General features: G+C 55.2%; 2 protein-coding genes across 2 annotated transcripts; one reads left to right on the forward strand and one right to left on the reverse strand.

Annotated features, from left to right (window-relative positions):
• The first annotated feature begins 95 nt into the window (after window positions 1-95).
• Window positions 96-16,520, forward strand: MAP3K10 (mitogen-activated protein kinase kinase kinase 10). Its single transcript, XM_033845233.2, has 10 exons — window positions 96-1,307; window positions 5,474-5,654; window positions 8,529-8,677; window positions 9,156-9,331; window positions 10,126-10,372; window positions 11,885-12,001; window positions 13,818-13,995; window positions 14,095-14,207; window positions 14,582-15,262; window positions 16,047-16,520. Exons 1-10 carry the CDS (start codon window positions 626-628, stop codon window positions 16,367-16,369), a joined length of 2,847 nt encoding a protein of 948 aa, XP_033701124.1. The 5' UTR covers window positions 96-625; the 3' UTR covers window positions 16,370-16,520.
• Window positions 16,521-16,802: 282 nt separating this feature from the next.
• On the reverse strand, window positions 16,803-20,227 carry TTC9B (tetratricopeptide repeat domain 9B). Its single transcript, XM_004317093.4, has 3 exons — window positions 18,643-20,227; window positions 17,895-18,077; window positions 16,803-17,019 (listed from the first exon to the last, which is right to left on the reverse strand). The coding sequence occupies exons 1-3, from the start codon at window positions 19,061-19,063 to the stop codon at window positions 16,910-16,912; spliced, it is 714 nt and encodes a 237-aa protein (XP_004317141.1). The 5' UTR covers window positions 19,064-20,227; the 3' UTR covers window positions 16,803-16,909.
• Window positions 20,228-21,494: the final 1,267 nt, after the last annotated feature.

Raw genomic sequence — 21,494 nt, forward strand, 5'->3', positions numbered from 1 at the left:
CCAGGCGGCACCGCGGCGCGGCGGCAGCGTGCACGTCACTCAGGCACTGCCTGCGGCCCCGGGAAGCGGCGCGGGCGGGGGCAGGGGCTGGGGCCGACCGGGAGCCCGATGCTGAGGATGGGGGCCGCCCGGCCGCCCCGCGCGTGAGGAGGCCGAGGGGCGCGCCACCCCGTCCTGGGGGGGGGGGGGCTCCGCCAGCCCCGCCCGCCCGGCGATCGTGGCCCGGGATGCGGAGCCGGGGGCCGCCGGTGGAGCTGCGCGGGGTGAGAGGCGCGGGGAAGGGGGCTGCCTGCTTCCCTCACCCTCGTCCCCCACCGGCGGACCCCGGCAGGAATTCGGCAGCCGCGCGGCCAGGCCTTCTTAGCGCCCTGACGTTTAGGGGGGAGAGGTGAACCCGCCGCCCTTCCCCCACCCCACCCTGCCTGGACAGCTGAATCAGAGGGGACAACCCTGCCCTTTTAAAGAGGCTTTTTCTTGCTCCTGCGGAGGGCCCCCCAGCTATGGCCCCCAGGAGCCCCCTAGAACCCGCAGGGACTGCCCCCCATCCTGGCCGCCGGGGCCCGCCCTCTGCATCCCGCGGGCAGCCTGTGTGAAGCGGCCTCCCGCAGCCCCTGGCCCCACCCCCATGGAGGAGGAGGAGTTGGGGGCGGCCAAGGAGTGGGGCACGACCCCCGCGGGGCCCGTCTGGACCGCAGTGTTCGACTACGAGGCGGCGGGCGAGGAGGAGCTGACCCTGCGGAGGGGCGACCGCGTCCAGGTGCTTTCCCAGGACTGTGCCGTGTCGGGCGACGAGGGCTGGTGGACCGGGCAGCTACCCAGCGGCCGTGTGGGCGTCTTCCCCAGCAACTACGTGGCCCCTGGCACCCCCGCCGCGCCCGCGGACCTCCAGCTGCCCCAGGAGATCCCCTTCCACGAGCTGCAGCTGGAGGAGATGATCGGTGTAGGGGGCTTTGGCAAGGTCTATCGGGCCCTGTGGCATGGCGAGGAGGTGGCGGTCAAGGCCGCCCGGCTGGACCCTGAACGGGACCCAGCAGTGACAGCAGAGCAGGTGCGCCAGGAGGCCCGGCTCTTCGGAGCCCTGCAGCACCCCAACATCATTGCCCTCAGGGGCGCCTGCCTCAGCCCCCCACACCTCTGCCTGGTGATGGAGTATGCCAGAGGGGGCGCACTGAGCAGGGTGCTGGCAGGGCGCAGGGTGCCCCCTCACGTGCTGGTCAACTGGGCTGTGCAGGTGGCCCGGGGCATGAACTACCTACACAATGATGCCCCTGTGCCCATCATCCACCGGGACCTCAAGTCCATCAACAGTAAGTGGTGTCCTCCCCAAAAAACTTGCTTCCGTAGAACCTTGTGAGGACAAGCCTAGGTGGCGGGATGGGGACGCCAGAAGACACTGCCTGGGGCAAGAAGGGGCAGCAGTATACCTTCAGGGCCAGGTGAGGCAGTCCTTGCCCCATTAAGAGAGGAAAAGGAGGCCCAGAAAGGTTGAAGGAGTACCTGCCTCCTAGGCTACAGTCACAGTAGCCCAATAAACATGTATAAATGAACAGTGTGACAGGCCCTGTGCTCCCTGCTGTAAATAGGACAGGTGCAGTGCCTGCCCTCATGGCACGCACTGTCCAGCCACGCTGCCAGAGTCCACCAGGCAGAGACAGATGGAACCTGGCCTGGAGTCGGGGTTGCTCAGTCGCAGCGCCATTGACATTTGGGGCCAGATGATTGCAGAGGGCTGTCCTGTGTGAGGTAGGTTACTTAGTAGCATCCTTGGCCTCTACCCACTAGATGCCATTAGCATTCTCCACCCCCCATCTCCCAGTTATGACAACCAAAAATGTCTCCAGACATTGCCGAATGTCCTCTGGAGGGCAGACTAGCCCTCAGTTGAGAACCACTTCCTGGTGTCCTCCTAGGCCTCTGCCCCAGCTAGCCAAGACACACTGGGAAGGATGAGGGAGGAGGAAAAGGGATGCGGCTTATGTAAAAACATCCAAGCTGTCTGGCCTGTCATAGACTTTCAGAAGTTGATTGGTTGGTTGAATGAGGTCTGGGGCCAGATGGAAGGCAAGGTTCCCCAGAACCTACATCTAGTTCAAGGAGCTTCTCATGATGTCAAATATTAATTGAGCACCTATCAAGTAGAAGCCCAACAGGGACCAAAACAGCCATGGTTTCTGCCCTTACTGTGTGCCCTTACTCACAGTCATTCCCCGGATATTCATTCATTTCCCGGATATTTCCCGAGCACCTGTTGTGTATTAGGCCCTGTCCTGACCCTTACGATACAGCAGGGAAAAAAATCCTGCCTTCCTGGCTGTCCCGTCCTTCCTCTGCCTCATGTCACTCCCTTTCATTTCTGCATTTATTTGTTCAATTTATTCTTTCGTTTGGTATTTACTGGGCCAAACCATATACTAAGCAAGAGAGATCAGTAGTGAGTGGGGCCAGCGTGTTCCCTGCCCTCACGTGATATGTGAGGGTTTTCTCTTTGTCCTCAGCCCTCACATCTCATCTATTTCTGACTCCTGTCAGTTCTACATCTTGAAGTTTGTTTGACCCCCATCCCACTGTTTCATGTTCGTTGTTAGGCCTCACCGCCACCAACTGCAAGCCCCTAGAATAGAGGGACAGAGTCTTCCTTACCTGACAGGCCTGGCATTCATACACTCAACAGATAGATAGCTACCGAGTGCCCGGGGTGCGCCAAGCCCTGCACCAGCCCCAGAGAATTGAGCAAGACAGACTGATGGTCCCCATCTCCATTGATGCTGATGCTCTGACTCCTGAAATGCTGGGTAAATGGAGGCAGGACTGCCAACACACTCCTCTTGAAGGCTGGGGTCCCTTCTCAGCCCTGCCTCACCCCTGCTGATTCACAGCCTGCAGGTGGGGTATCAGGACATGCTCCCATGCCCCCAAGTTTTTCTGTAGCCAATGCCACTTGGACAAAGGGTTGGTGGGGCTCTTAGGCCAGGGCTTCCTGCTTGGGCAATGGAACTGCTCCATGCCTGAGACAGAGGAAACAGGGCCTCCACAGTACAGCTTCCCCCATTCAGCCTCCCCTGAGGAGATCCTCATCTGACGCCATTCATTCATTGTTTTATTCAACTAATAATTCTGAAGCAGAATTAAGTGTACTAGGCACTGTGTTGGGCTCTGGGATTACAGATGTGAACAAGATAAGACAGATGTGAATGAGGCAAGACCCCCCCCATAGAAGTTATAGTCTAGTGAACAAAAATAGGTGGTTGATATTTAAATAGATAACAAAATCTCAGAGAGTCTCAAGGACTCTGAAGGAAACAAAGCGGATTAAGGATGGGGCAGAGGGAGCTCTTTAGATCAGAGCTCCAGGAAGGCAACACTTGAGCAGAGAGACCTGAACCCAGAGGACCCAGCTTTACAAAGATCTAGGCACGGCAAAGGTCCTGAGGTGGGGATGAAGCTGCCTTGTTGGAGAAACAGCAAGGAGACCGAAGAGGTCGGAAGAGCAGGAGGGAGGCAGAGGTGGAAGGAAGTGAGGTCATAAAAGTAGATGGGCCAGATCCCATTAACCTTGGGGGCCACCGTGAGTGCTTTGGATATTTTATTCAATGTAGTAGAAGCCATTAGAGGGTCTTAAGCAGGGGTAGCATAATCAGATAAATACTTTTTAAAGTGAATTGATTTAGGCCCAGCCTGGGAGATGCAGAAATAAAGTGTAAGACCATGGGGTGTTCCCTCTGTCACAGGGTCACTCCACAAACAGGAAAGTTGGTGACTCGAGAAGGGAGAACTTCTGGGAGGTAGAGTCACATGCTAGAGAGTCTCGAGAGGCTTCCAGGAGGAGGTGACATTTGAGTTGGGTTTTAAAGAAGGGACAAGATTACCAACAGTGTACCTTGGGCAGTGGTCTGAGCTCTCTAAAACTTAGTCTCTTCATCTGCCAAATGGGTATGACAGCAGAATTGCCTCATTGTTATGATGATTGGAGAAGTAGCCAGGAATGGCCAAAGATAAAGGTGGAGACATAAGGAACAGTTACGGCAACATCACGCACTAATAAAGAGAGCTGATGCTTTTAGAGGGCCTACTGTCGCTTCAGGAAATAATTCTTTACTACAACCCTAGAAGGTCAATGCCATTATCATCTCCATTTAACAGAGGAGAAATCGTAGCGTTAAAAATAAAGTAAATAAGATTATGCAACGAATAAGTGGCAGAGCTGGGATTCAAACCCGGCAGGATACTACTGTACACTACCTTCTGTTTGACAGAAGGTAGTAGAATATCACGGCAGTTAAGAGATTGGACTCTGATGACAGATCTAGTTTGGTTCTTTGCCCCACCATTTTCTCTTTTGTTTAGCCACACTGTGCACCTTGCGCGATCTCAGTTCCCCAACCCGGGATTGAACCCGGCCCACAACAGTGAAAGCCCGGAATCCTAACCGCTAGGCCACCCGCGAACTCCCCCCACCATTTTCTAGCTGTGTGATCTCGGCCAAGTGACTTCATCTCTCTGAGCCTCAGTTTGCTAGTCAATAAAGTGGGTTGCTTGCTAGTTAATTTGTATAAAGGGCTTAGCACAGTGCCTGTCATATAATAGGCTCCTAATAAACACTAGCCATGGTTGTTATTGTTGTTAGTAATAACCCTAGACAGCAAGTAAGTTGGAACCATTCAGTATGCTTGAGGGATATATCAGTCAGATTTTTGTCATAATAATGCTGTGTAACAACCCTCCCACCCTCCCTGAACTTGGTGTCTTAAAACTCAGTGTCCTTTATTACTGCTTATACATTTGCAGGCCTGATGGAGGGTAAACTGAGTTAGGCAGGGCTCAGCTGGGGAGGCTTTGCTCCGAGTATCTCTTACGTTCCTTGGACCAGCAGGCTAGCCGAGGCATGTTCTCATAGTGATGGCAGAAGGGCAAGAGGGCAAGCAGACATGAGAGGCCTGGGCTTGGAACTAGCATTCTGTCCCTTCTGCCTCATTTTATCAGACAAAGCAAGTCATACGGCCAACTCAGAGTAAAGGATGTGGAGATACAAAGAGTGTGACACAGAAAGGAGCAGAATTGGGGCCATGAATGCAGCTACCCACAGCAGGTGACAAAAAGGAAAGGAAAACCATCCCCTTCTGCCAATGGTTTGTAGTTGTCACTTCTGCGGTGGTTGGGAATTCAAGGCCTGGACCAAGGAGAACCAAGGCCGTGGCCATCGACATTTCACTGAGCTCCCCTGAGCCCAAGTTGGAGTCAGGAGGCCAGTGAACTCAGGAGAAGCTCCCCAACGCCTCATGGGAGCCTGAGGCAGGGATTAGACCATCAGGAAAGCGTTCATGGTCTTCGAGGCCAGGCAAGGAGCTGCTGCAGAGGGGGGCGACCCCAGGCGGCAGGGAGAGAACAAGTAGGAGATTCCAGTTGGGGCGGGGGCAGGACACACGGGGCTGCAGCCAGCAGGTCTGGGGTGACCCACCTTTCTTCCTACCCACAGTCCTTATTCTGGAGGCCATCGAGAACCACAACCTCGCAGATACGGTGCTCAAAATCACAGACTTCGGCCTCGCCCGTGAGTGGCACAAGACCACCAAAATGAGCGCTGCGGGGACTTACGCCTGGATGGCTCCGGAGGTTATCCGTCTCTCCCTGTTCTCCAAAAGCAGTGACGTCTGGAGGTGCTGACGGTGGGACAGGGGAGGCCTCCTGGGAAGGGAGGAGGGAGGAAGGGGGAAACGGCAGAGTGGGAGGGACGGTCTGCCACTGCAGCGGGGATCCGAGTCTGGCAAAGGGGCCCGCCAGCAAGGTCAGACCATCAGACAAGCACAAAAGCAGGCGGCTGCTCTGCCAGCAGAAGTGGCAGCTGAGGAGGACTTGGATTACGTTTGAAAATTCCAGGAGTATAAAGATAGGTGGTCAGCACCAAAGACCTCTCAAACACCATCCATTACTCTGCCCCCACTCATCAAACAGGAAATTGAGACCTTTGAAGGTAACCATTCATTCATTCATTCATCCATCCAACTGCACTGGGAGCTAGGGATACAGCAGTACATAAAAACAGACCCATTTCCTGCCCACGGGAATAATACATACCTCAGAAGCTAAAAAAAGGCTGTTTTTAAGTTGAAATTATAAAAATAATTTTTAAAAGGTAGTAAGTTAATCCACCAGAAAAGTACTAGACAGTGTTATGAGCTAGGAGGTTGATTGAAAGGCACTCTGAGGGCTGGAGGTGACTTTGGGGAAGGCTTTTCTGAGAACTGGTACTTGAGCTGAGTTCTGAATGACAAGGAGCCGATCGTGCAAAGTGTAGGAGAAGAGGCTTTCCAGGAAGAGGGAACAGCTTCCACAAAGGAGGAACTGAGGTGAGAACGAGCATGGTGTGTTCCAGAAAGGAACATGTGGCTGGAGCAGAGCAGGCAAGGAGGAAAGTAGTAGGAAATGATGGAGGAGGGAGAGCCGGAGGGCCTTGCAGGTGAGGGAGTAGATCCAGGTTTATTCTAAGTGCACTGGAAAGCCATTAGAGGCATTTGTGAATGACATGATCTGATTTAACATCGCAAAGGCTCCCTCGCCTGATGGATTGTAGGGGACAGGAGTTGGGGCGGGAGGCCAATAAGGAGGCTCTTCATTGCCTGCGAGACCTGGTGACAGCAGAAACTTAACCTTCTACTTGCGGTGGGCAGACAAACCAAGATCATTCCCCGGCTGAGGCTCCAGATGGACCAAGCTGCAAAGTCATGGTATTGGGGCAAACAAATAGGACAGGAATTCTCAACTAGAGCAGCGCAGCCCTTTGGGGGGAAGTTTAGTCTTGCTTCACATAAGGCATTCATTTATGGTCCCAAACATTTATAGGAGCCGTATTTCAGTGGCAAGGAACAGAAAACCCAAAATAAAAACAAGACTGATGTTTTTGCTGTCATGTAAAAGCCCATGGCTTTTACACGATCTAGTACCCCCAGCATTAGGGATTGAGTCCTAAATTAGGGTTTTTTACTGTGGTGTCATTGACACTGGGCAGGATAATTCTTCCTTGTGTGGTACTGTCCTGTACCTTTCAGGATGTTAAGTATCCATGATTCCCAGCCACCAAATGTCAGTAGCACTCCCCAGTCACTGTGACAATCAAAACATCCCCACAGGTTTCCAGAGACGTGGGAGAGGCTGTGAGGGGAGGGTCTGGCCCCCTCCAGTTACAAGCCACTGTTACTTTTCTCCACCTTGTGTAGCCTCCATTCCCAAGTCCACTTCATGGTCCAAAATGGCTGCTTGAGCTCCAGATTTCATGTCTGTATTCCAACCAGGAGGAAGGAGAAAAGAGGAAAGGGGACCCCTTCCCTTTAAGGACACTTCCTGGAAGTTAGTTGCACACTACACACTCTTCTGTATCCCACTGGCCAGAACCGTGGCCATATGGGCACACTTAGATGCAAAGGAGGATGGAAAATTATTTCAGGCAGCATTTGCCCAGCTCAAATTTACCAGTGCTGTCACTGAGAGGAGGGGACGCTGTCAGCTGCATGAGGGCAGAGGTGGTGTCTATCTTATTCCAGTACCTGGAACAATGCCTGGCACACAGCAGACATTTAATAAGTGTATGTTGAATGAATGCATGGAACGGGGGAGCACGGGGACCTACTACGTGTTGGGCACTGCATGAAACAGGGATCAGGGTCCAGAAGGAGAACAGTTTACTGGAGAAGATGGACACGCAGGTGATCGTAGCACGGTGATGCATGCTCTGGAATTATGTAGCCATTAAGGACGCTCTCGTGGGCGTCAGACAGACCTAAGTCTCAGTGTGGCTCCATCACTTACGAGCAGTGTGACTTTAAGCAAACAACTTAACCTCTCTCTGCCTGCACCTGCTCATTGGATAAAATGAGGGTCATTCCAGTGCCTTCTGCCTTACAGGACTGTTGTGAGGCCTCGAGCAGTGCTGGCCTGGAGTAAGTGCTTTATAAATATTAAATAGTGTTAACTTGTTTTTAGAGGTAAGTGCAGAGGGTTCTATGGAAACATAGTGAAGGGGCTTCCAACCCTGCTTTGGAGGCTGTGGAATCAAGGAAGGCTTCCAGGTAGAGGGGGCACCTGAGTTGTGACTTAAAGGACCGTTAGGCAAAGGAAAGGGTGTTCTCGACCAAGGGAACAGCATGTGCAAAGGCCAGAGGTTAGGAAGAACAGCGTTTGTTCAACTGTTCAGCATGGCTGCAAGATGAAGCTGGGGGTGGTACGGGGCTGAGAGTGTTTAGAGGCGAGGCTGCAGGGGTCATCAAGATCAGAGCTAAGAAGGGTGGATTTGCTCAGTGGGCATGGGGAACCCACTGAAGGTTTTCAGGCAGAAGAGAGGCAGAGCAAAGGAGAGACATCAGAGAACCAACCCACCAGATCAGGCCGATAGAGGTCAAATCAGGTTCTTGCAGCCTCATTGCCAGGGCTGGCTGCTGGGGGGAGGGAGGCCCACCATGGGACTGGAGGCAGGGCTGGGGTGTAGGTGGGGATTAGGGTGGGCTGTGGCATCACCCCTCCCTCTCCCCCACCTGCAGCTTCGGAGTACTGCTCTGGGAGCTGCTGACGGGTGAGGTCCCCTACCGTGAAATCGACGCCTTGGCCGTGGCATATGGTGTGGCTATGAACAAGCTGACTCTGCCCATTCCCTCCACATGCCCCGAGCCCTTTGCCCGCCTACTGGAGGGTGAGCCAGGGCCCCGTGGAGAGGGTAGGCTCAGCTAGGGGTGGCAGGGGCCCTCAGGCCCAGACCTCACTCTTTCACACCCATCCATACCTTTGGGCCCAGGAGTGAGGGACAAGGGGCTGGAACCATGGGACCATGAACAGTCTCCCCCACAGTTGGCTCCGTGGCCTCCAGACCTGTGTTCTGGCTGGGCCCACAGCTCTTGAGGGCAACCTGTTAGGACTCACTGGCCCTGGGATTCCTCCCTGATCCTCAATTCTACCACCAGTCAGGGAACAGGTCCCTGAGTTTCTCTCCCCAGAGTTTCACCAAGTGAAGCACTGCCAGGAATTTGGCTTTGAATTCCTTCCCCTCGGCTCCATGGGAGCTGTTTGTCCACAGCCCCTTAAAGTCCTGCCTCCACTGAGCAGGCCGATGCCCCAGAGCATGGCCACTGACATTTCCACTCCCACTGCTGTCCTCTCCACCCCCACCCCAGAATGCTGGGACCCAGACCCCCACGGGCGGCCAGATTTTGGCAGCATCTTGAAGCAACTTGAAGTCATCGAACAGTCAGCCCTGTTCCAGATGCCGCTGGAGTCTTTCCACTCACTGCAGGAAGACTGGAAGCTGGAGATTCAACACATGTTCGATGACCTCCGGACCAAGGAGAAGGTGAAGGCAGGAGGCAAGGTGGGAGGGATGGAGCAAGATCCCTGAGTTCTGATGCCTTGGATGGGGCAGAGTCCCAAACCCAGGGGTCTTTGGGTCCATGCATGGCCAAGGGAGCCTTTTTTGCGTATTAAGAAAAGACAGCCTCCTGTTGGAAGGTTGATAAAAAAAAGGCACCCCCAGGGGCTTCCCTGGTGGCGCAGTGGTTGAGAGTCCGCCTGCCAATGCAGGGGACGCGGGTTCGTGCCCTGGTCTGAGCCATGGCCACTGAGCCTGCGTGTCCGGAGCCTGTGCACCGCAACGGGAGAGGCCACAACAATGAGAGGCCCGCATACCACCAAAAAAAAAAAGGCACCGTGCACTGAAGTACTTACAAGTGACACTGCATGAGGTCTGGGACTGGCTTTAAAATCCTACAGCAAAAATGGGGAGAGAGGAGAGAAGGAAGGTGATGCATGAAAAAAGATTTGCAAAGTATAGAAAATTATTGAAGTTGGATGATGGGTACATGGGGCACACTTTTCTCTCCTTTTGTGGATGTTTTCCAAATTGAAGACTTAAAAAATTAAAAATCAAAGAGGAAGGAAAAAAGAAAAGCCACCCCTTTCTTTGAGCTGAGACAGTCCCCTGCCCTGGCACCCAGCCTGGCTAGTGAGTGTAAGCTGGATTGTGCCCCCCGTTTGCCCCACAGCAGGACAGCCCTGAGCAGGACACCAACCAGACCCAGCAGCCCTGGAGCCATCCCCAGGGGCAGAGTAGCTAAGCTCCTAGCCCCAAGCCCCTCATCTTCTCTCCAGGAGCTCCGTAGCCGCGAGGAGGAGCTGCTGCGGGCGGCGCAGGAGCAGCGGTTCCAGGAAGAGCAGCTGCGGCGGCGCGAGCAGGAGCTGGCCGAGCGCGAGATGGACATCGTGGAGCGGGAGCTGCACCTGCTCATGTGCCAGCTGAGCCAGGAGAAGCCCAGGGTCCGCAGACGCAGGGGCAACTTCAAGCGCAGCCGCCTGCTCAAGCTGCGAGAAGGCAGCAGCCACATCAGCCTGCCCTCCGGTACCCGCCCCCGTCCCCTGAGCATCCCCGAGAGGCCTCTGAGAGCATCCCTGACCCGGGGCTTATCTCTTCCTTTTATTTATTTATTTTTAAACTTTTTTATTGCTAAATATATCACACATTAGTAGAATCTCTCCCATGAAAGCAGGGAGAACCTACAGCCACCCCATATGCCTCCACACGCCCTGTCCAAACACATCCCCCTGCCGCTCCCTAAGAGTAACCCCCGTCTTGACTTTTAGGGCAATCACTTCCTTACTTTTCCTTATAGTTTTATCTCCCAGCAATTTGTTTAGTATCTTTTAATATTTGTTTAATACCTATTTTTCCTCCTTGCCAATAATTGGTTGAGGAACTGCATCATTTATCCTGTAGCATTTCCCACAGTCTGATTTTGCTGATTGCATCTCCCTGGTATCTTTTAACATGTCGCTCTGTCCCCCGAATTTCCTATAAACTGGTATTAGGTTAAACCATGTGAAACTGCTGACGTTCAGCCATTTTTGACCTACAGAAACAGAAGTTTCACATGGCTCAACCTGATAGTTGGATCTCAGGGCTTAATCAGTTTCAAGTTCAGGTTTGATTTTTTTTTTTTTTAATATTGCTTCCTAGGTAACATCAGAAGGCACATCATACTGATTTTTCTCTCTTTGTTACAAGAGATGTTACAAGCCCTAAAGCAGTGCCTAGAATAGCACCAGCCAACAGAAATATAATGCAAGCCACATGTGTAATTTTACGTTTTCTAGTAGCCATATGAAAAAGGGGAAAAAACAGGTGAAATTAACTTTAATATATTTTGTTTAGCCAAATATACCCAAAATGTTGTAGTTTCACATGTAGTCAGTACGAGAAAAGTTGTTAATGAGATATTTTAGCTTCTTTTTTTCACACTAAATCTTTGAAATCCAGGGTGTATTTTATATTTACAGTGCATCTCAATCTGGGCTCTAAATTTTCATCAAAAAATCTTGAGCTGTATTTAGATTTCATAAAATGTACAGTTGAAAAGGCAGATCCACATACCAAAGTTGTTCCAAACATGCCTAAATGTTTCCGATGACTGAACTGAGGGTCTGTTTTGAAAGGTAAACTTGAATTACTTACAATTAAATAAAGGTAGAACTCTCCAGTTCCTCAGCTGCACAAGCCACATTTCAAGCGCTCACTTGCCGTGTGTGGCTAATGACCACCATATTGGACACTCAGGCCTAGATCCTCAGGGCAGCAGCTCTCAGACCCGAGTGTGCATCAGCGGTAACTGGGGGGCTTTTACGCCGCAGCTAGATTGCTGCACCTCCCCCCCCCAGTTCCTGATTAAGGGAGGGCCCAAGAATCTGCATTTCCAAGAGGTTTCCACTTGACGTTGATGCTGCTGGTCTGGGAACACACTTTGAGAACCACCGCATGAAGGAATACAAAATGGTAGCATTCCTATCCTTCTACAAAGGGAACCGCTCTTTGGCTACCCATGGAACCGTGTGCTTAGGGAAGTCTTTCTTTTCGCAGGCTTTGAACATAAGATCACAGTCCAGGCCTCTCCAACCCTGGACAAACGGAAAGGATCCGATGGGGTCAGCCCACCCGCAAGCCCCAGCATCATCCCCCGGCTGAGGGCCATTCGCCGTGAGTATCTCCCAAGGCCCTGACCAGTCAGTCAGTGAACAGACTTCTCTGAGCACGTATCTTGTACCAAGCCAGAGCAACACCAGGGGACCAGGTGGGCAGGGTCCCCTCCCTCATTCTCATGAGGGGAAACAGACAACAAGTAAACAAGCTGGTGAGCAGGATAATTTCCTGTAGTGATGAGCGCTATAAAGGAAATCAGGGAAGGGGATAAAACAGAAGAGTTGCTGTTTTGAAATCACAAGGAAGGCCTGTCAGAGAAGCTGAGGTTTGAGCAGGGACCTGCAATGGTAAGGAGGAGTGACACACGCAGAGATCTGAAGGAACAGCATCCCTGGCAGAGGGAACAGCAAAGACGAAGGCCCAGAGGCAGGAACAAGCATGGTGTGTTTATCAGCTGGGAAGGCCAACTTGGCCGGAGTAGGATGAATGGGAGAGACAGCACTAGGCTTATGGTCAAGGGCTCAGCAGGGGAGGATCACACTGGGCCTTAAGAGCTGGGATAAGGAATCTGGATTTTATTTTAAATGAGACGGGGGAGTCTCTGGAGGGCTGCGAGCAAGGCAGTGATGTGGTAAAATTAACCTTTTCCCTCTGGCCACCGTGAGGAGTAGGGATTGGAGGACAGCAGGAGTCAAGGTGGGAGACAGGTGAGACGAGGGGGCTGGGCCAGGGCGGGGCCTTGAAGAGGGGAGAGGCTGAGTCAGCTACATGGCAGAGGTACAGCTGTCAGGGTTCGCTGATGAGTTGAAGGGTACCCGGCCGGCTCCCCCGTCTGTTCTGCCCCATCATTCGCCCCTGGCCTCGCCCCACACATCACCCCCTACACACACTTCTGTCTGGGCACCTGGTTTGTACCAGGCCCCAGAGGTCATTCTCCTGGGGGGATGCAAAGACAAATAATGACCAAACAGTGAGTCAGGACTAGCATCGGGGTACGTTCAACATGTGATAGGAACAGAGGAGAGAGAGCAACTGACGCTGCAGGGAACAAGTCTGCCCCAGAACACTCCACAGGGCCTCAGCATCTGCTGTTCCCTCCGCCTGAAAGGCTCCTCTCCCTTGTATCAGCCTGACTCACTCCCTCACCTCCTTCAAGTCTTTGCTCATATTTCTCCTGCTCACACATGAGACCTTCCCTCACTCCCCAAACCCCTTACCTGCTTTATGTTTCCCACAGCGCTTATCACCTCCTAGCCCCCTACCCAGGTGATGTACTAGTGTGACTCTTGTTGATCATCTGTCTTCACCCACTAAAACGCAAACTCCTCAGGGCAGGGACTTTTTTTTTTTTAATATTTATTTATTTATTTGACTGCACCAGGTCTTAGTTGTGGCATGCAGGATCTTCGTTGCCCCGTGTGGGATCTTTAGTTGCAGCATGTGGGCTCTAGTTCCCTGACAAGGGATTGAACCCGGGCCCCCTGCAGTGGGAGTGCGGAGTCTTAGCCACTGGACCACCAGGGAAGTCCCCAGGGCAGGGACTTTTGTCTGCTTTGACCACTGCTGTCTTCTCAGGACCTGCCACGGGCTTGGCACATAGCACGTGCTAGTAAACCTTTGGGAATGAATGGATGGCTGAAAGGTATAGGCTGTGAGAAGTGACGGGTGATGAAACTGAGGAAGCTGGACGTCGTCCTGACAGCAGTGGGGAGCTATGGAAGGATGTAGAGCAGGGGAGGGTCATGATTGGAGTTGGAGTCCAAGCTCCCCTGGGCTTCCAGGTGGAGGGTGGGACCAAGGGGAGAAGAGTAAGGCTGGGAGCTCAGCGGGGACAGACTAAGACCCACTAACCAAGTGGCTTCTCTCGACCCAGTGACTCCTGTGGATGGTGGTGGAGGTAGCAGCAGTGGCAGCAGCAGTGGTGGCAGTGGGACATGGGGCCGCAACAGTGGACCCCCAAAGAAGGAAGAACTGGTTGGGGGCAAGAAGAAGGGCCGGACCTGGGGGCCCAGCTCCACGCTGCAGAAGGAGCGGGCTGGAGGAGAGGAGAGGTATTGGCTACATGGAGCCCATCACGCACCCTGTGCCTCTTCCCCAGGCCCTTGGCAGCCAGGAGGCCTATAACCCCCCATCTTTGGTGACCCCTGCAGGCTGAAGGCCCTGGGAGAAGGAAGCAAACAGTGGTCATCAAGTGCCCCCAACCTGGGCAAATCCCCCAAACACACTCCCATCACCCCAGGCTTTGCTAGCCTCAATGAGATGGGTAAGAGGGTGAGGGTGCCTTTAAAAGGGAGGGGGAAGGAATATTCCCTGGCAAAGGGGACCGTAACCCAAGACCAAGGGGTGACCATTCCCCAGGGCTGCAAGGAGGGAGCCGGATTTCACTGGGCCAGAGGGTAGGACACATACCTGGAATGGGAGCAGCCGGTCCCTGGGGTGTGGGGATCGTTCCCCGGAGGAGGGGGTTTGAGGGGAGAAATAGTCGAGAACCACACTTAGTGGGCCTTGGTGCCCTTGTTGGAGGGGTCATTTCATTGGGGCAACCCCTTGCCTCCAGATCCGAGGGGGGTGGGCCGAGGGGCCAGGCGCCTAGAGTTAAGTGAGTCGAGTCCAGTGACGGCCCTCTCCCGGTTGCAGAGGAGTTCGCGGAGGCGGACGGAGGCAGCAGCGTGCCCCCCTCGCCCTACACCACCCCGTCCTACCTCACGGTGCCGCTGCCCAGCCAGCCCTCCCCCGGGGCGCGGGCGCCGTGGGAGCCAACGCCGCCCGCCCGGCCCGGGCACGGCTCCCGGCGGCGCTGCGAGCTCGCGCTGCTGGGCTGCGCCACGCTGCTGGGCGCCGTGGGCCTGGGCGCCGACGTGGCCGAGGTGCGCTCGGTCAACGGCGAGGAGCCGCGGAGCTGGCTCGATGGCCTCTTCTTCCCCCGCGGCGGCCGCTTCCCGCGGGGCCTCAGCCCACCCGGGCGCTCCCCGAGCCGCCGCGATGACGCGGCCCCTGGCCCGGGCCTGGCGCCCTCGGCCACCCTCGTGTCGCTGTCGTCCGTGTCCGACTGCAACTCCACGCGTTCGCTGCTGCGCTCCGACAGCGACGAGGCCGCGCCGGCCGCGCCCTCCCCGCCGCCCTCCCCACCCGCACCCGCGCCCAGCACCAACCCCCTGGTGGACCTGGAGCTGGAGAGCTTCAAGAAGGACCCCCGCCAGTCACTCACACCCACCCACGTCACGGCCGCGCGCGCTGTGAGCCGCGGGCACCGGAGGACGCCGTCAGACGGGGCGCTGGGGCAGCGGGGGGCGCCCGAGCCCACCGGCCCTGGCCTTGGTGAGTGAGGCTCCACGCGCCCACGGCGCAGAAAAAGGCCCATCTCCCGTGCCCCCCGCCAAAGCCCTGTGTCCCAGCCCAGCGACGACCCCCTGGATGCTAAGGCATCCTCCCCTGCTTAGCAAGGGGAGGGGGGGCCTGTGTCCCCATGGCCCCCACTGCTTTGTGAGGCATTGTGAGTCCCTGGGTAATTGAGACGCAGGGTGCAGTAGGGCTGGCAAACTCTAATGCCTACAGGGGCCAGGCGGGTGACATTAATGGCAACAACAATTACTAGAGCTAATACCCATGTGCTATGCCCTGTTCTATATAGTTTACTAACTCACAAAGATGATTAGAACAGATAGGAGCTAAGGGCTTCCTATCAGGCACTGTGCTACTTGTTCTACAATTACTGTTACCATTTTATTTAATCCTCACCTATGGAGCAAGGTGCTGTCGTCCCCATTCACAGACAGCAACATGCCTGAGGAGTCTCTGGGGGTCTTTGTGAACCTGGCCCAGTGTCAGAGAGGTGCGAGGGATGAGGGCTTTGTCTAGAGTAGCAGCAAGGAAATGGGCTCTGAAAGATAAAGGACTGTGCCCAGAGTTGCACCCAGATGATTGAGCAGTCGGGGGGAGGGGGGTGGCTAGGTAAAGGTCCAAACCCTGCTGGAAAGTGGGCCCAACAAAATCAGCAGATTTTTCAAGAGAAGTCAAATTCCAATTTCATGCAAATGCTCCTGGCTTTTAAACACCACCCTCTGGCCCACGCCACTCACCTCATCTGATCCTCTCTTACCAGGCCCTCGAGATCCTCTGGACTTCCCCCGCCTGCCCGACCCCCAGGGCCTGTTTCCCACCCGCCGTCGGCCCCCTGAGTTCCCTGGCCGTCCCACCACCCTGACCTTCGCCCCACGACCCCGGCCAGCTGCCAGCCGTCCCCGCCTGGACCCCTGGAAACTGGTCTCCTTTGGCCAGACACTCAGCATCTCTCCTCCCAGCAGGCCGGACACTCCGGAGAGCCCCGGGCCCCCCAGCATGCAGCCCACGCTGCTTGACATGGACATGGAGGGGCAGAGCCAGGACAGCACAGTGCCCCTGTGTGGGGCCCACGGCTCCTTCTGAGGCCTGCCTGCCACCGCCCGCCTGGGCAGCCATGAATGTAGCGCCCCAGGCCCCGCCCCAGCCCACCGTGCCACAAGGCAGGGGAGGCCCTGGGCAGGATACTCACTCTATTTATTGGGGAAGGGGGGGAGGGAGGGCAATTAATTTATTCCTTTGTACCCGGGGGTGGGGGGGCCCTGTGCCTGCCCTGCGGTGGGGGGGAGGGTGGGCAGGGATACTCAGGGACAGGGCATCATGGGGGATTCGGCACAAAATGCAGCATTAAAGGTAACCCCTGCCCCCTACCACGCTTGGCTGTGTGTCCTTCCCTGTGCCGGGCCCTGATCCTAGATCGTGCCCAGTGGGACACCCGCCCCCCCATGCTCCCAGGCCTCGCTGGATCTCCAGGCCCATGTCCCCACCCGGGCCCCCGCAAGAACAATACACGGAGAGGTTATGGTCACCAGCGACAAGTGCTTTACCAGCAAACACATGAGTCAGGGCAAGTTACATGGTGAGGTGGGGGGCAGTGGGGGTAGGGACGGTCCCCCCAAGTTGGCCTCAGCCAGTGACACCCCGGGACGCGGCCCCAGCCCCACTGTCTTCCCGCTGGAGGCTGCAACGGTTCATCTTCAGCTGAGTCAGCTGGATGTAGCGCAGGACGTTGGTGTCTGCAGGGGAGGTTGGCAGGGCATTATCTGCGTGTCCCGGGGCAGCAGGTGACATCTGCACCACCTCGGCTCACACTTCACGGTCCCTGGCCTTCGGCGGCCCACCCCGCCACGGCTGGTAGAGCCAGAGCCCTTCTCCCAAAGCCCCAACCGAGCAAGCAGAGCAGGGCGTGTCACACGTCCACATTTCTGCATCTGCTGTGCCCTCTGCCAGGAATGCCTCTTCTCAGAGACTCCTGTCACACTTCTTACCCTCCAGTGATAACTGCAAGAAGCCTGTTCCCTCCAAACCGCTCAGCGGGAAAACTCATCTTGCCCCTGCTCCCACACCCTGTGTCATGCACCTGCTGTGCTCCCTCTGCAGTGGCTCCTAAGACAGAACTGAGTATTGTGTCTGCCGCCACCCCACCGCACACACACCCTATGAGCTCCCACAGGGCAAGGGACAAGCCTCCAGTTCTGCCAACCCCGCCCCCTGCCAGTCTCCTGGCACTGCCGGGAAACAGGTGAAAGAATAGGTGAGTGTGTGAACAGGTTAGTGAGCAGATGAATTAATTCAGGGGGAGGGGAAAATGGCGATGGGGGAGGGGGTTGTGAGTGGCCAGGGAAGTGGCTGAGTAGGTAAATGGGAAGCAGCAGGACGGGCTCAGGACGGAACAGATGAGAGGTGGTTGGGTGAACGCCAGAGGAACGAGGGGTGAGTGGGCGCGAACGAACGGCAGGTGAGTGGAGGAGTGGGTGTGCAAGGAGTAGATGGGTGGAGGCCGGACGTGGGGTGAGGGGTACAGCATTCATTGAAGCAGCTCTGCCCTGATCCTCCTGCCCTTGTTTCCTCCTCTCTAGCCCCTTTCCCTGCTCCCTCCCCGCCCCCTCACCTGTGGGTTCGCGGCTGCGGGCCTCCTGCAGGTAGCGCAAAGCACGTGCATAGTCGCCCAGGTGGTAGAAGGCAATGCCGGCGCGGTAGGTCGCCTTGAAGTTGCCCTGCTGCTTCTCCAGCACCTTGAGACAGTACTCGCGCACCCGCTCGTAGTTCACCAGCTCCGACTGCAGCAGGCAGGCTGCGGGGGCACCACGACCGACACTCGCAGAGCCTGTCGACACCCCAGGCCTCACCTGACCGCAAGGAGCCTGGCCTTCAGGCTGCGGAGGACCCCTTCCCTTTCCCACGGCTGAACCCGGCCTAAGGGATTGCTCAGGCCACCGGGGGCCGCCAAGCTTCTGACCAATCAAGACAGAATCAATCTGCACCGCCGCTAGAAGGCGCGAAAAACACAGACAGGGGCTCACAGGTGCTTAGCTGGGAGGTGTCTGTAGGGGAGAGTACTAAGGGTGATCTCAGAGGTGAGGGACGGGTCCTTGAATGGCTCATCCAAGGTAGGTTTTTCTCACCTGAGGTTCGCAGGTCGCAGCCCAAAGCCCATTTCCTGCATCCCAGCTCCTTCCATTCCCTGTGGTCCCCTAGACTCCCAACCCCTCTTCCTGATCAAGTTCTGAGGTCTCCCACCACAGACCCCAGCCCTAGCCGCTTGAAGCCTCCAGCCGCCCCCCCAAGGCTTGACTAGTGCCTCTCACGTCCCACCCCTCTCACATATGCACCCTCTGCGCTCCCCGACGGCCCCGTACCAGTGAGAGAGTCATAACATTCCACCTCCGTGTTCTCCACCAGGCGCCGCTGCTCCTCGCTGAGGCGGGCTGGCCCTTGGCTGGTGGCGGGCCCGGGGGCGGGGGCGGGAGCGGGCAGGCCTCCAGGGCGGGCCCCCTGCGCCGCCTTCAGTTGCAGCAGTGCCCGATGATACTTGCCGATGGCTTCTCGGAACTTCTTCTCTCGGTAGCAGCGCTGACCCTCCGCCTTAAACGCCACGGCGGCCCGCAGGCTGCTGTCGAGAGCCGCACCCAGGCCCCCCGACGGCTCTGGGGCAGGACTGGACCGAGCCGACCCATGGCGGGGGCTGGGGCCCGGCGGGGAAAGGGCGGGAGGCGGGCACGGCGGAGGCTCCGGGGCAGCGCTGAGCATCAGCACCGGGGACAGCGCGCCGCGCTGCATTGTGGGAAACTCCTGCGGCCGCCGCTGCAGCTACCGCATCGCCCCCCCGCGGGGCTGGTCCCCATTCTTTCTCCGCCCCCGCACCTCCGGTAGCCGACTCCGGCTGCCCCCTATGGGTCTAGAGAAACCCCTCAAGACTTCCCCACTGTCTCCTTCAAATCCCTTCTTCGCACTCCCCTTACCCTCCCAATCCTCCTGCTTGCTCTCCTCTCCCATGCCCAAAGCTCCTAAACCTTTCTAGAAGGAAAGAACAAGTCTGGGAGAAAGAGCAGGAAGATAACAACCTCGTGGAAGGCTGGTTTTCAGACCGCTAGGCATTTGGCATATTGGATAAGAACACAGGCTATGGATGCAAGCTGCCCAGATTCAAATACCTGCTTATTTTCTCACTAGTTGTATGACTTAGATAAATCACCTGAATTACCTGGAACTCTGTATCCTCATCAGTAACATGGGACTATGATAGCAACTTTGGAACCCATTCATTTATCTATGCAACAAACAAATATTCACTGATATCTTTCTGTGCCCAACTCTGGGGCTGGGTGATGCTGGGACATAGCAGGGACTGAGAGAGCCTCAGATTCTACCCTCACTGGGTCCCTAGGGAAGTGGGGGAGACAGACAGTGGCAGCCCAGAGTGGGCTAGCCTGGGAAGTACAGGCAGGGGGGTCGGGGCTGGGACGCGGGAAGCACAACAGGCTCTGACGGCCCAGAGGAGGTACCCAGCATAGGCTGAGGTGGTGAGTGAAGACTTCCTGGAAGAGGGGAGAACTCGATGAACAAGAGAGATCTGCTTCTTGCCCTTATTGAGCTCACTGTCTGGGTAGGAAAACCAGTGGGAAAGCAGTCAAGTGACAGCCCAGAGTGAGGAACACAATAATAAAAGAGTGTAGAGAAGGAAATACATGAGAGGCTTTCGAGAGAAAAACTGAGGGTGAATGATTGTCCTTCAACACTCCTTAGCCGCTTACTCAGGGGTGGGACCTTGGCCAAGCTCCTTGGTCTTCCTCCACCTTCCTTCTGTGTAACAGGGAGGTAACAAGTGAGCTTACTTCAGAGTAGCTGTAGGAACTGAATTATATTATGCAGGTAAAGCACAGGGCCTGGTACAGTAATGGGCAAATAACAGCCAGTGTCTCTTATCGTCCATGAGACTGAGATATGTGGTCGTAAGTGCCTGACGCTGAGTCGGCATCCACATATAGTTGAATAAATGAGTAACTATGTATTAGCACCATTACCCCCCCCCCACACACACACACCCAAGACCCTAGCTGGAGTCTCATTCCCAAGCACCAAGCCTGCATTTCCACTGTCCCCTCCCCCTCCCACTGCACATCCTTCCCCCGGAGGTCCCATGGCAGTTCCCACCCAACAGGCCCAAACCTGAACATGACACCTTTCATCCCAACTGCAGTATCTGCTTCTATATTTTATTGTACTTTGCTGAGTCTCTCCCTGATCCCCAATCCTCCAAACTTGAACACCTCAGTGGTGAAAACTTCCTCCTCTCTGCACCTCCAAACCCAGGCTTGGTTAAGAGTCTAATATTCCCGAGATTGGATTCCAGAACAGCATTGGTCACCTTTCTGCACCTCGGGCATGTTTTTGTTTTAATTAAAACCTTGGAAACCCACTGATTCATAACAATTATTTTCTGAACACCTACCAAATGGCTAGGTGCTAGGGGCTCGGTAGAAACAGGGGACAACTGTACCTCACAATCCTGCTAAGATGCAATGCTAGCACATTCGCAACACCTACTAAGTGTCAGACACGGTCCTAAAGCTTTAGGTTTATGTTAACTCACGTCCTCATCACACCACCAAGAGGTCGGTATTATATTATACCTACCGACACTGTGGCACTTCAGAGGTTAAGTAAATCACATCCCATTTAACAAACTCTTGCCATCAAAGGCCCATACTATCGCAAACTGATGACCCTCACAGGCCAGTATATGTAATGTGTTAGATTTGTGCAACCGTTAAAAATATTGAATTAGTTGCCAGCATTAGAAGAGCAGAGATATTTATGGAATCACAGATTTTCAGCTTCCTTCGTGAACAAAATCTGAAAATCTGGCAACATCAAGGTAGCTAGCATTCCTCATGACTAGGACAGGCATTCTCAGTTTCTCACGGTCGCCATTGCTCCTAGCTTCTCCCCAACCCGAAGACCGAGTTTCCTTCGCTTGCATTGCGATTTTCCTCTCAGCATCCCTAACTCCCGCAAGCGTTTGCGTTAGGGATCCCCGTTTTGTCCCGCTCAGCGGTGCTTGCGGAAGCCCGCCACTGCCCCCTGGCGGCGGAGTCCAGAATTGTCATCGCGTCTCCCAGCAGCCATTAAGGGACTTGGTGAGAACATCCAATCAGATGGGTGAGAAGCCCGGGAAGTGACCAATCAAAAGCGACAGAGGGGCCAGAAT

This window comes from Tursiops truncatus, chromosome 19, assembly GCF_011762595.2.
Source record: "Tursiops truncatus isolate mTurTru1 chromosome 19, mTurTru1.mat.Y, whole genome shotgun sequence".
Taxonomy (NCBI): Eukaryota; Metazoa; Chordata; class Mammalia; order Artiodactyla; family Delphinidae; genus Tursiops; species Tursiops truncatus.

Bases quoted from the DNA above. Each gene is read 5' to 3' on its own strand.
- TTC9B (XM_004317093.4), bottom strand. From the start codon at position 19,063: ATGCAGCGCGGCGCGCTGTCCCCGGTGCTGATGCTCAGCGCTGCCCCG. The intron at 18,078-18,642 runs GTACGGGGCCGT...GTGCCCCCGCAG, and splicing joins ATGTTATGACTCTCTCACTG to CCTGCCTGCTGCAGTCGGAG. The intron at 17,020-17,894 runs GTGAGGGGGCGG...CCTCCCCTGCAG, and splicing joins CCGCAGCCGCGAACCCACAG to ACACCAACGTCCTGCGCTAC.
- MAP3K10 (XM_033845233.2), top strand. From the start codon at position 626: ATGGAGGAGGAGGAGTTGGGGGCGGCCAAGGAGTGGGGCACGACCCCC. The intron at 9,332-10,125 runs GTGAAGGCAGGA...TCTTCTCTCCAG, and splicing joins ACCTCCGGACCAAGGAGAAG to GAGCTCCGTAGCCGCGAGGA. The intron at 15,263-16,046 runs GTGAGTGAGGCT...CTCTCTTACCAG, and splicing joins GCCCACCGGCCCTGGCCTTG to GCCCTCGAGATCCTCTGGAC.